This window comes from Candida dubliniensis, chromosome 4 (genome assembly GCF_000026945.1).
Source record: "Candida dubliniensis CD36 chromosome 4, complete sequence".
Classification (NCBI taxonomy): domain Eukaryota; kingdom Fungi; phylum Ascomycota; class Pichiomycetes; order Serinales; family Debaryomycetaceae; genus Candida; species Candida dubliniensis.
In genome coordinates, this window is record NC_012863.1 from 1,573,715 (window position 1) to 1,586,460 (window position 12,746).

The 12,746-nt window shown below is 36.1% G+C and overlaps 9 protein-coding genes across 9 annotated transcripts; 5 read left to right on the plus strand and 4 right to left on the minus strand. All coding sequences in view use genetic code 12, as the record gives it.

The window, feature by feature from the left end:
* Positions 1 to 389: 389 nt before the first annotated feature.
* Positions 390 to 2,129, plus strand: CD36_46380 (ATP-binding protein/permease, putative; the record flags this gene model as incomplete). The annotated part of the gene is made up of 1 exon (XM_002420233.1): positions 390 to 2,129. The coding sequence occupies one exon, from the start codon at positions 390 to 392 to the stop codon at positions 2,127 to 2,129; it is 1,740 nt and encodes a 579-aa protein (XP_002420278.1).
* A 122-nt stretch (positions 2,130 to 2,251) lies between these two features.
* On the minus strand, positions 2,252 to 2,689 carry CD36_46390 (conserved hypothetical protein; the record flags this gene model as incomplete). The annotated part of the gene is made up of 1 exon (XM_002420234.1): positions 2,252 to 2,689. One exon carries the CDS (start codon positions 2,687 to 2,689, stop codon positions 2,252 to 2,254), a length of 438 nt encoding a protein of 145 aa, XP_002420279.1.
* Positions 2,690 to 3,216: 527 nt separating this feature from the next.
* On the minus strand, positions 3,217 to 3,939 carry CD36_46400 (protein associated with the U1 snRNP complex, putative; the record flags this gene model as incomplete). Its single annotated transcript, XM_002420235.1, has 1 exon — positions 3,217 to 3,939. The coding sequence occupies one exon, from the start codon at positions 3,937 to 3,939 to the stop codon at positions 3,217 to 3,219; it is 723 nt and encodes a 240-aa protein (XP_002420280.1).
* A 403-nt stretch (positions 3,940 to 4,342) lies between these two features.
* Positions 4,343 to 5,491, minus strand: CD36_46410 (conserved hypothetical protein; the record flags this gene model as incomplete). Its single annotated transcript, XM_002420236.1, has 1 exon — positions 4,343 to 5,491. One exon carries the CDS (start codon positions 5,489 to 5,491, stop codon positions 4,343 to 4,345), a length of 1,149 nt encoding a protein of 382 aa, XP_002420281.1.
* Positions 5,492 to 5,662: 171 nt separating this feature from the next.
* On the plus strand, positions 5,663 to 6,478 carry CD36_46420 (pseudouridine synthase, putative; the record flags this gene model as incomplete). Its single annotated transcript, XM_002420237.1, has 1 exon — positions 5,663 to 6,478. The coding sequence occupies one exon, from the start codon at positions 5,663 to 5,665 to the stop codon at positions 6,476 to 6,478; it is 816 nt and encodes a 271-aa protein (XP_002420282.1).
* Positions 6,479 to 6,723: 245 nt separating this feature from the next.
* On the plus strand, positions 6,724 to 7,170 carry CD36_46430 (CipC-like antibiotic response protein, putative; the record flags this gene model as incomplete). The annotated part of the gene is made up of 1 exon (XM_002420238.1): positions 6,724 to 7,170. The coding sequence occupies one exon, from the start codon at positions 6,724 to 6,726 to the stop codon at positions 7,168 to 7,170; it is 447 nt and encodes a 148-aa protein (XP_002420283.1).
* A 90-nt stretch (positions 7,171 to 7,260) lies between these two features.
* Positions 7,261 to 8,667, minus strand: CD36_46440 (high-affinity zinc transport protein, putative; the record flags this gene model as incomplete). Its single annotated transcript, XM_002420239.1, has 1 exon — positions 7,261 to 8,667. One exon carries the CDS (start codon positions 8,665 to 8,667, stop codon positions 7,261 to 7,263), a length of 1,407 nt encoding a protein of 468 aa, XP_002420284.1.
* A 479-nt stretch (positions 8,668 to 9,146) lies between these two features.
* PRA1 (adhesin protein, putative) lies at positions 9,147 to 10,046 on the plus strand (the record flags this gene model as incomplete). The annotated part of the gene is made up of 1 exon (XM_002420240.1): positions 9,147 to 10,046. The coding sequence occupies one exon, from the start codon at positions 9,147 to 9,149 to the stop codon at positions 10,044 to 10,046; it is 900 nt and encodes a 299-aa protein (XP_002420285.1).
* Positions 10,047 to 10,618: 572 nt separating this feature from the next.
* CD36_46460 (positive regulator of mannosylphosphate transferase, putative) lies at positions 10,619 to 12,697 on the plus strand (the record flags this gene model as incomplete). Its single annotated transcript, XM_002420241.1, has 1 exon — positions 10,619 to 12,697. The coding sequence occupies one exon, from the start codon at positions 10,619 to 10,621 to the stop codon at positions 12,695 to 12,697; it is 2,079 nt and encodes a 692-aa protein (XP_002420286.1).
* Positions 12,698 to 12,746: the final 49 nt, after the last annotated feature.

Genomic DNA, 12,746 nt, shown 5'->3' on the forward strand with positions numbered 1-12,746 from the left:
ATAAATACAAATTAGTGATAAGTTAAAACTGGTATTGATACGTACAAAGAGTATTTGTAGAGATATCCCATACAACATAGTCCCATGCAGCTTTTCCTTTTACTGGCCCACAAAAGCTGCAAATATACACGGGACCAAGCAAATTCATGCAAGATATTTTTTTTTGTGAGTGTATCGATTTATTTATTCCCCGAGTATTCACTTATTCCCGCGAAAATGAACACTTATTTGCAATAAAAATTTATACACATTTTCACAATGAAATTGCAAAAAAAGTTCAAACCCCGTATGATTATAAATTGGCCCTGCTGCAAAATTTTTTTTTTTTTTTGAAGAAAACAAGTCAATTCACCTTTCAACAATAACTGTAAATAAGTTTCCTAAACAAGATGCTGGTTGAAACTTATTCTTGGTCAAATATTAGTTTGACTTTATCAAATGGAAAGACAATTCTTAATGATATTAATGGTTCTGTTAGTGGTGGAGAAATGTTAGCTATCATGGGTCCATCTGGGAGTGGTAAATCAACTTTGCTTAACGTATTGGCTTATAGGAATAGTCCACGATCTTCGACACTCCAAGGTGGTATATTTATTAACAATGAGAGTGCAACTTTAAACAAAATCAAACAACTTTCAAGCTATGTTGAGCAAGAAGATTCATTGATTGGTTCTTTAACCGTCCTGGAAACAGTTGACTACAGTGCACAGTTTGCTGGTATTGTCAAAGCACACAAAAAAGAACTCGTTAGCAAAACAATAAAATCACTTGGATTGGTGGGGCAGGCTTTTCTGAAAATTGGCACTCCAATTCAAAAGGGGATTTCTGGTGGGCAAAAAAGAAGGGTTAGTATTGCTTCTCAGATTATTACTTCCCCGTCCATTTTATTTTTGGATGAGCCAACATCGGGATTGGACTCTGTTGCATCACGCGAAGTTATTGGCACTATTAAAAGAATTGCCAAGAGGGAGAATATGATCATCATTTGTTCCATTCATCAGCCCAGCACATACACATTTGAACTTTTTGACAAGGTAATGTTTCTTTCCAAAGGTAGAATAGTCTATAATGACGGTGTTAGCAATGTGGTCAAGTACTTTAACTCAATTGGACACACAATGCCTCCATACATCAATCCAGCTGAATATGTTTTAGATTTAATCAATACTGATTTTCAAGAAGATTCAAGTATACTTGATGATTTGGTATCTAAGTGGAACAGTGGAGAGGTCGAAAAAGTTGAGACAGGATCTGTTCAATTAGCTGAAGCCACTACCATAAATGAGATGAAAAATGTCTTGATTTTGATTGCTCGTTCCTTAACCAAAGCTCGAAGAGATATTTTGACATACTATGTCAGATTGGTTATGTACTTGGGTTTGGCAATATTAATGGGTACCGTGTGGTTGAGATTACAAGATGGCCAAAAAAACATACAACCATTTATTAATGCCATTTTCTTTTCTGGGGCGTTTATGTCTTTCATGTCAGTTGCGTACATTCCATCATATCTTGAAGATATTCAAAGCTATAAGAAGGAAAGAATGAATGGGTTGTATGGGCCCTTGGCATTTTCCTTAGCAAATTTTTTGGTTGGACTTCCGTTTTTATTTTTGATTGCAGCTGTTTTTAGTGTCATTACATTTTTTATGGTCAACTTTCATCAAACAGCAAGTGGGTTCTGGTATTATTTAATGTGGCTATTCTTGGATTTAGTTGCTGCAGAATCAATGACTACATTCATTGCCAGCGTTTTCCCGAACTTTGTTGTGTCATTGGCTATCACAGCTTTTGCCAACGGATTATGGATGGCAGTAGGAGGCTTTTTGGTGCCTTCTAACATTTTGAATGTATTTTGGTATTATACCTTTTATTGGATCGATTATCAAAGATACGTCTTTCAAGGAATGATCTTCAACGAGTTTACCAATAGAGAATTCCGCTGTGGAGATGGGTGCCACTGCATGTATGATTCACCTTTGGCAAGCCAATGCAAAATTAGTGGCCAAGCTGTTTTGGAAAGTTTGGGATATGGGAAATACGATAAAGGATTATGGATTGGGGTTTTAATTGCTCTAGTTTTTGTCTACAGATTTGCTACGTATATAGTTTTGAAATTCAGAAAGTAAAGTCCATTGAATGTGGACTCCTTTAAAATCAAGTGCTCTCTGTATATTGTTCAAGACGAATATTATAAAAATATCGACTATAAAATTCTAAACAATCATAGTAAGCAGCTTGGTTGACTTGATTAGTTACCAGCTGCAGTAGCGGCAGCGTCCAAAGCACTTGAGACACTTGCTGGAATAATCCAGTATGGATCCCAAACACCAGCAGCAGAACAAGCATCGACAGCTAGTTTTCTAAAATTGGTAACATCAGCACCACGACATTTAGTTGCAACACAGTTGCCAACAGCACCTGTAAAGTTAGGAATAACACACAAGCAACCAGTATCCCAATATGGACAAGGAGTGGAGCTGGTACTTTGCTTAACACATTCTTGAGCACATTCTGGAATTTGATCGTAGATTCTATCAGCGAAACCGTTAATTGAAGCAGTTTTAGGGACACTAGGATAGGCAGTATAAGGGTTATCAGCAGCTGGAGCAGCGGTAACAGCTGGAGCAGCAGCAGCATTAGCAAAGGCAATTGCAAATGGAATAGCGAAAATAGTAGAAAATTTCATTTTTATGGTAAAGTAATTGTTGGTTTGTTGATATTCATCTAAAAAACATGTTATGAAAGAAAATTTGGTTCCCTATTTATACCCCCTATCCAGTTCTTCCAAACAACAACTCATTTATCTTACTCTCCGATAACTCCAAACCTCTAGTAGACAGAGTGGACGTCGTTTCCCGTTTTGTTCAAACCCAATCTTTGAAAGTAGTATTTTGGTGGTTTCACCTACTTTGCAACATCAATTCTTTCGCTTTTTTTTTATTTTGTGTCTCTTGGGGTATCGGCTCTTGGCACACTTGACGTTATTTCCACCAATCGCAACAGTTCAGCCATTTATTTTTCTGTCAAAACTCGGGAATTGTAGTCTTTAAGGAGAAGGGGTACAAGTAATTCTGCACGTTAGCACCATTTCTAATTATAATTGGAGGAAAACAGTATATTCTCTTATTGTTTTGGTATACATTGTATAGCATTATACTAAATAACAAATATAAAGCAATAACCGGAAATAGCAAAAGCGGTTTCGAATCATTATTATAGGTTCTTTCCCATTTTCTTATATTTATTTTGTATCTCCTTGAAATTTTCTCGTATTTCCAAATACCCCATGTGGATTTTTCCAACAAAATGATCTGCCAATCTTCTATCGTTGTCCAATCTTGACAAGTAAGCACCACACCCATCACAGACTTGAAGTTTCTGTTGTGATGTCTGCCCGACGTTTTCAGTTATTCGTCGAGCTTGTTGACTAAGCTTTTCCCTTTCTTCACATTTGGCATTCAATTCAATGGCGTAATCGATAATTTTGCTTGCTTGATTTTTGGCCACCAAATAATTTAGCTCTTGAACCATTAAACCAATCTCGACATCTAGATCATCCAATTCTTTTGTAACTCGGGCAATTTTTGCTTTTTCCTCTGGTGTGTGCTGCAAACGCAATTGGGCATTGTGTATATTTCGGTCCAAATCGGAAACATATTTAGACAATAATTTGTAATAGTCATACTCAATGTCAGAAAACTTTTCCCCTAGTTTTTTCGTTCGGTGTTCGTACTCTAGCTTATGTTTCTGTAAATGTAGATTAGGACATCTTCCTAGATCTTGCTTTGTTCCAACAAATAAATCGTGAGGACAGGTGCCCACTAAAAACGCCCGACAAACACGAGGTGAAGTCATTTCTGGATCTCTTCGCCGTATCAGTGATCCATTTTCTTTCCCCATCAACTGCTCTATCTGTCTTCTTTGTTCTTCTGCCATTTTTATAGATAATGATTATGAAGTACTTTGATGGATGTCCTTGCACTATAAAAATATTCAACCCTCATTCATTCATTCATTTTTTTTTTTTTTTTTTTTTTTCGTTTTTGATTTTTTTTTTTCTAGCTTCTTCGCATTGCTTCGGAAAATTACCCCCCCCAGCACTAAAAACTGCATCTTATTCTAGATGCTGCAAATCATTATAAACCAATTTCCACCATAAACAAAAGATCAAACCAATCAAAGTGCAATCTAGGATAACTACTACAGTCCCCTTGCCATATAACTAAACTCTACATTTCCTTAATCAAAAAATAAATGCGAAACTAATATAGATTCCCACCTACAAACTATTAACAAAACCCCAAAACTGAAGTTACGATCAATGTTCATAAATCCAGCATTATGTACTGACCATCTCTGCCTTCAACTTATTAACAAGAACATTGTAATTTTTGAAATCTTCAGGATCAAGAACAAATTTGTCAATGTTATTTGCCAAATAATTTAGTATTGCTGTCAAGTTTTCAGTTTCAAAGTCATAACTCTTTACATTACCAATCATATTTTTCTCATATTTTTTATATTGCTTAATAATCTTGACCATCTCAAACTGGTCCTCTTGGCAATGCTTGATCACTAGGTTTTCATTGAAATTGTTTCTCAATGAAACAGTTATTTTGTCCGTAGGATAAGTTTGTGGAACGGTGAGCATAAGGTCGATGTTCCCGTTCAACTTCCAAAGTTCTGGAGCAGTATCTTGAAGTACTGGAATAGTGGCTCGATAAACCTCATCTTTGAGTAGCCTAACAGATCCATTTAATTTGTAACACATCTCTTCAAGTAGTTTCTTTCGTTGAAGTAACAACCTTGGGTCAACTTTTGGTTTATTATTTGTCTTTGTTTTGAGATTTGGCTGTTGCCTTGGCTGTACATTCTGTTGAGGCTTTGATGATGTTAGTGGCGGAGATTTCTTCTTGGTCTTTACAAACTTGATAGTTTCTTTCTTTTCCTGTTTCAAAAACAATTCCAAATACTTGTCCAATGTCAATATCATTGAAGTTAATCCTATCCCATCAACCAAAGCGATTTCATCATCCTTGGTGGTACCTTGGGCAATATCAACTATTCTTTGAAAACCCGCTTCGACATTATAAGCAAATCCCCTGGGAATCTCTTCATTCAAGACACTGATTTTGGGTCGTTGAGATTTATCCTCTGGAAACCCACTTGGAATACTCAAATTGATATTCAACTTTTCTAGATCGTATGGAAATTCGGGATCAGAAGGTTTAATTCTAAGTGACAAATAAATAGGACTTTCCAGTTTATCTTTCATATAATCAAGCAAATATTTTTGCAAATAAGACAACCGTACATGATTTTTATAACGTTTGAAATGGTCAGGGTTGTCTGATTCTATTTCTTTCACTTGTTTAATAACCGATTTGGCCGAGTTTCCATTTATAGTAACCGGTTTAAAAGCACGCATTAACTTCGACACTTGCAAAAATCGAAGTGATTTAGATAAATCTGTATTCTTATTGCTCATATTTGTGGTAGGGTAGGTGGTGTAGACTTTTTCAGTACCATAATCATTTTATTCGAATTTTTTTTTTTTTTTTTTTTTTGTTTGTTTGTTTGCAAATTACTCGGTTTTATAATCCTGGTGGATTTCCTCTGTTTATATTCTACTTTTAATGACTCATCCATTTGCATCCTTATGAAACTAGATCTTGTCAAGCGTACGTTTAACTATGTAATAGTTAATAAACCTTCGGGAATGGTATGCGATACTAATCACACAAATAATATTATTACTGCATTGACAAACGAATTTAAAGCCATACTTCCCTCAGTCAACTCATCACAATTTAGACTTGTACAAAGACTAGATAGATTCGTCACTGGTGGTCTCGTAGTTGCTAGAAATAAAAAATGGGCAGACAAGGTTAGGAAATCGTTTTTTCAAGAAGGTACTCTTCGACTTACAAGAAGGTATGTCGGATTGATAGCTCTCGACCAAATTCCTGAATCAACCCAGGGCACAATTGATTTCCCCATACAAGCATTAGAGAAGGATTACAGAGGGAAAGGAGAGTCAAGAAAGCTACTTACTTACTCTGCTGTTACACATTATAAATTGATTCCAAAAGCAAGGCGAGCCATAGAAGGAATATTTCCGATATCCCAACAGGGTCCAGTATTACCAATTATCTTGGAGTTGGAAACAGGTAGGAAAAACCAAATTCGAGACCACATAATACAAAAATTTGGAGTTCCTTTGTTGAATGATGATAATTTTTCTGATTTCAAGCTAAATTCCGAAATTCCTAAAAACGTCAATAGCAAGTTGTATAAAAGTAACCAAATTGCTCTTCATGCAGGTTTGATAATTATGGAGAATAATGGAGTATCACAACAATTTTTGTTTCCAGTGAACAACGCTTATGATAGAGAGCTATGGGGAAGCTTTGTTAACGAAAATGGTGAGTTCATTGATGAGATCCGAGATGGATTAGTTAATTTCAGAATTTGAACTCGGACAGACTAGTAAATAAATGGTACTCTTGTGATAGTTTTCTTGACGTTCAATGGTTGCTGAAATTACTGTATGCATATTCATGCTGGTGTGACAGCTACTTGTCATTCCGGTAAGTTTGCGCAACTACACCCTGCAGTTACATACTTCATTGCTTAGAGAATATCTTTCCTTCATTCTTGTATAAATGTCTACGGATTCGCTCAACTTTTATTCCTATCAACTACCGTCCCACATTAAAAATGTCTGAAATATTCAAAGCTAGTCACAGGAGAGTGTATGGTCACCACAGTAATAGTAGCAGCAGCAGCAGCAGCAGCAGTAACAGTATCAGCATGAGTCCAAGTGGTAGTGCTAGCAACAGAAATAGTACCACGAGCGGTATTAGTGACAACAGGACAAAACTTTCTCATGATATAGTAGCAGGGGCTGCCTCCTTTGAGGCCACCAGATTGTTTGAGGATAAGCATCGAAAAAACGGGAAACCTGTTAGTCATGCTTTTGCCAAGAAAACTCTTACTGCATTTGCTTCTTCTGAGGTGGATAAATTATTTGAAGTGAAGGAATTGAGTCATTTGGATAAGAATCAAATAAAAAGTGAGGCAATAAGAATGGTTGAAAAAGAATATGAGACCTACTATGGTGGTCAGAAGCATTGGTCTCCAACTTTTAAACCAATAACTTGGTAATTTACGGCTGCATATATTAGTATATTCTCTAATCATATATATATATATATATATATATATATATGTGTGTGTGTGATTGTATATCGAAATTTACGCCCAATTACCCAATAAGCTCATGAGCAACATTCCCAAGACCAAACTTACTAAAGCAACTGTAGTTTTTAACAAAGAACTGTTTCTCAAGTGGCCATGCAACCAATCGTGACTCCACATTTCAATCAAACCGGTCCAAAGAAGCACACCTGCCGAAAAAGAATCCAATGTTCCCAATGCAATTAAAGTAGCAGGGTCATTACCATTAAATTTGTTCAACACACCAATACCAATTGCCATTCCGATAGGGGTAATCAAAGCAAACATGAGGGCCATTACCAATTTGGTTGACAAGTTTGCATTGGTAATAGATATAATTCTAGAAGACAAAGCCAACCCTTCAAAGAACTGGTGGAAAACAATAACAATGAATAAGGTAATAAAGTACACATCATCGGTAACAACTAAGGTAATACCAATAAGGATGGAATGGAAAATGATTCCTGCTTCTAAAATCATTACTGAAATCTTATCATTGACTGAAATGCCATGTAATGATTGCTCATTGCTGGATGATTCCTCAATTTCTTTTTTATCGTCATTTGTAGTATCACGGGTATTGAGTACTCTAAGTGCAATATACTCGATTATAAAAGCAATAAATATTCCTGCCATGGTTATTGAAGCACTAGTCCCTTCATACTTGATATTCAAACAGGAATTACTCCACATTAATTGTGCATGAGTCATCAAATGTACAAATGCCGTTGATATAATAATACCAGTACCAAACTGTTTGATGATAACAATAATGTAGTTTTCTTGGGACAAATGGACAAATTGTTTCAACACAATAGGACCAAAAGATCCAATACCAGAAGTAACAAGAATAACAAAAAGCAACCCAATTCTCAAAGGAATATCATAATCTCTTTCCACTCTTTCACAAGTTACAGCGTCGTGGTTATTATCGCCAACACAATGTTCAACCCCAGCATGGAAATGGCACTTTTTCCCAGAAGAGGAGCTTGACCCTTCATTGTCTTCTTCTTCTAATTTCACAAACTGAACTTCGTTGTCTCCATTCATACAGAAGGTATCGCCATCGTGTGAGTGGCACCCAGTATAGCTTGTAGGAAGATTGTTAATGTTAGTTGGGGCTGGCAAGATAGAACCTTCATTTCCGTAACCGTCAACACAATATTGAACTGAATTATGAAAGTGACAATCTGTTATTGCTGTTGTTTGAACGATGACAGACAGGTTCAGTGGAGGAGAAGTGATTGTAGAACTATCCAAGGAAGTTGACAGACTCTGTTGTCTCGTTAATGTTAAGTACACAGTACCATCAGTTGGGTTCAGCTCGGTGGTTGGCAATCTGTAGCTTCTGGTGGATAACACTGTCACAGTTTCAGTACAAACCTTAGTCAATAACACTATGAAAAATAAATAGGCAAACTTCATTGATCCTGTTAATTCTTAGAGTTTAGAGAACAACCATCAAAACATATCCCAACAAGAGCTAGCTTTATATCTGTTTTCCAATATTTCATCGTCTGCCAAGACAAGTCACAACTTTAACCACCATGGTATATATCTTCATTGCGACAGGTCTCTATAAATCTATGTTCCAAATTATTCTGGGCGACCTCACCTTGCCCTGGCAGTTGAAATATATGAGATATTTCGCACCCACTTCCCTCGTCACAACCACTACAGTTACATTTGCCAAGAGATACAAGTGCCACTAATTAATTAATCTTTTCCTCGGTGCCTTCATAGATCTGTATTGCAAACAATTCAGGGAAAAAAATGGGAGAGGGACAGGATGGTTATAACGGTTATATATTCTGTGTAAACCAAAGTATAAAGAGAAGACCATATCTTGTCAAAAAAGATCGTTGTACTTTTATTCTGACCAAACACGCTCTTATCTTCACACTATGAATTATTTATTGATTTGTTTATTATTTGCTTTTTCCGTTGCTGCACCAGTTACTGTTACCAGATTTGTTGATGCTTCTCCAACTGGTTATGATTGGCAGTCTGACTGGGTTAAAGTTTTTCCGATTGATCAATCGTGTAATGCCACCGAATATAACCAATTATCCGCTGGGTTGCAAGAAGCTCAATTATTAGCTGAACATGCCAAGGATCACACATTGAGATTTGGTAATAAATCCCCATTTTTCAGAAAATACTTTGGCAACGAGACTGCAAGTGCTGAGGTTGTTGGTCATTTTGACAATGTTGTAGGTGCCGACAAATCTTCCATTTTGTTTCTTTGTGATGACTTGGATGACAAGTGCAAAAATGATGGGTGGGCTGGATATTGGAGAGGCTCTAACCATAGTGATGAGACTATTATTTGTGAATATTCTTTTGTTAGCAGAAGATACTTGTCGCAACTATGCTCCAGTGGATATACCGTCTCGCAATCTAAGACAAACATTTTTTGGGCAAGTGACTTATTACACCGATTCTGGCACTTAAAATCGATTGGACAGCTTGTTATTGATCATTATGCTGATACTTATAAGGAAGTTCTTGAATTAGCTCAAGAAAATTCTACCTATGCTGCAAAAAACTCGCAATCGTTGATTTATTATGCTTTGGATGTCTATGCATATGATGTTGCAATTCCAGGCGAAGGGTGCAATGGAGATGGTACTCTGTACAAGACATCAGATTTTGAAATTGGTCAGGATAACGAACATAGTTCTGAATCAGGGACCAGCAGCACAGCTTCAAGTTCCGATCAACATACTGATAGCAACCCTAGCACCACCACATCTGCTAGTCTGCATTGCCACACACATGCAGATGGCGAAGTTCACTGTTAGTTGTCAAGTCCAGCATTGGGTTTTCAAACTATTTCCACGTTTGTTTTAATGTGTTTTGAGGATACATTTTGTTTAATTAATTTATAGTTTGAAAGAATTAAAAAAAAAAAAAAAAAGCAAATTGTAAAAATTGTATGTAACTGGAAGAGCGATTCTAGTATCGAACTGTAGTTTAATAAGCTGATTATTACGCCCACAGAGTGTTTTGAAATTGTTGCACTACGTCATTAATGAGATTTTAGGACGACGAACAAAGCCTCGCGGTTTTTGTGGGATTAGCTTTAGTTTCTCATTTTTCTTGAAAGGGGAAAAGGCAAATGGATAAAAATTTTTTTAAAGTAGCAAATCTAAAATCCAAAGTATTAGTTGTGCTGGTGGTACAAAGATACTAACAAGACCCAACCATACAGATGAATGTTTTCAAAAATAGTCAACTCAGGCATATTTTCATATCGAGCAATGAAGAATAATGTTTACCAGTACCCTTTCTTTTTTTTTTTTATTATTTTGAATTAAATCAAAGTTTACCACTTCCACGAGCATTATATGCCTATTACTTTCTTTGACTTGACATGTATAATAAATACTCCAGCATTAGAAGACTAAGGAAACCCTTGATTTTGTTATTAATAGCTAATACCCTATACTTGTCATTTTATCATTATTTTAGCAATAATGATTCACAGTTGACTTTGTTGAATGTACCACTAGACTCGACTAATCTTTTAGCGGAATATGCTACAACAGATGCAAACTATACCAAGGAAGTTGACGAGCTTGTGGCGAGTATTGGATCGCCCGTTGTGACTTCACAATACCGTATTCCAAGAAAAACCAATCAAATATTTCAAGATCCTAGATTAACCTTTGGCTTAATACTAAATTATGTTTACCAAAATCCTTCGTCTAGCATTCCATTCCATTGGGCTGATTGGGTTGACTTGTCACTCTTGAACAACCAATTAAATAAGCCGGTTGATAAACGTCTCAAATGTGAAGATATTCTAAATCATATTCACTTGCAATTTGACAAAGATAAAGAGTTGTGTGAAGAAAACACTCGCTATTTTGGTTGTGCTGATAGTAAACTGTTAAACCTATCCCAACTACAAGAGTATGGCGTTGATTCATACGAACAGTTACCAGGTTTTGTACAGTTTGAGCATACTGTATTTTCAGCAACCGAGTATATCAGAAATTTGCAAGGAAAAACATACGTGCTAACAAGTATGCCTATTCCATATAGTGTCATATTTATGAACGATAAGGGCGAGGATCTTGTATTTGATGTCTATAAAGAGAGACTAGAGAAATTGAGAGACAGCTACAAGAAATCTAAAATAGATCCAGTTGCTGAATTTGAAAAGTTAACGGAAGGATCTAACGTTTATAAGCCAAAACCAATAATAGATATACCCTTGAGTGAATTTGAATATGAAAAGGATTTTGTTCTCGAATCAATAAAGAACTTGGAGGCAAAATCAGACTTGAATCAACACGAACAATCATATTTGTGGTCGTTAAAAAAGTCTATTGCGATTCAAGAATCTCTGGACCCGGAAACTAGATATTTTAATGAAGCAACTATGACTGTGGGTGATGCGAACCAAGATTCAGGGTGGCATTACGATTGGAGGTTTTTCAATGGGAAACTCAAAGATGGTGCACGAACTGCAATTATATTGGAACGGTTACTTCGTAATTGGTTTAGATTCACTGAAAAGTATGGAATTGTTAGTTGGATTGCCCATGGTCCGTTATTGAGTTGGTACTGGAATGGGGCCATCTTTCCTTACGACAACGATTTAGATGTTCAAATGCCAATAAAGCAGTTGGCCAAGTTAGGAGAATTGTATAATCAAACGTTGGTAGTTGAAGACTTGCGCGAAGGATTTGGGAAATATTTGATAGATGTGGGTACTTTTATTCACAACAGGGATATATCGAACGATGGTAATCACATTGATGCCAGGTTTATTGATGTGGACACGGGTGTTTATATTGATATTACGGGATTGAGTAATGTGGTAGTAAGCAGAGCATCGAGATATGATGGAAGAGATATCCATGATCGTCGAAAACACTTTTATAAATTGACAGATTTGGCGCCAGTTAAATTGTCAATGCTAAACGGGGTCCCTTGCTACATAACCAATCACATTGTTCAGAACCTTAAAAGAGAGTACCGTAGTGGAATCACCAGGAAACAGTACCAAGATTATATTTTTTCAAATAAGCTTAATATTTGGATCCACACTCTGGTTTTGGCTGAAGCGTTGGAAAAGAATGACTACATTAACAGTAGTGGCAATATAAGCAATTTACAAATGAAATTTCTTATTGATGAAATGACTGATGATCAGATTTTTCAAATGCTTTCGAATAATGATCAGCTATTGTTGGATTATCAATTGGCTCGAAATGCTAGGAAATTTCATGCCGAAGAACTCAAGTATCTTACAACATTTACCAGTAAAGGTAGAGCAATTGACAACGACGACATAACAGAGGAGTATAAAGAGTTGCTAGACATCGTGACTTTACATAAACCTTTTAGGGAATCATTATTTGAATATGAAAGAGTCAATGGTAGGTTAGATACGTTTTACGAGGAGTACAATCAGGAGATAGATAGTTTAACAGTTTCATAGACGCATAACAAGATAGTTTCTAGAAAGTTTTAAGATATTTAGTTTTTGT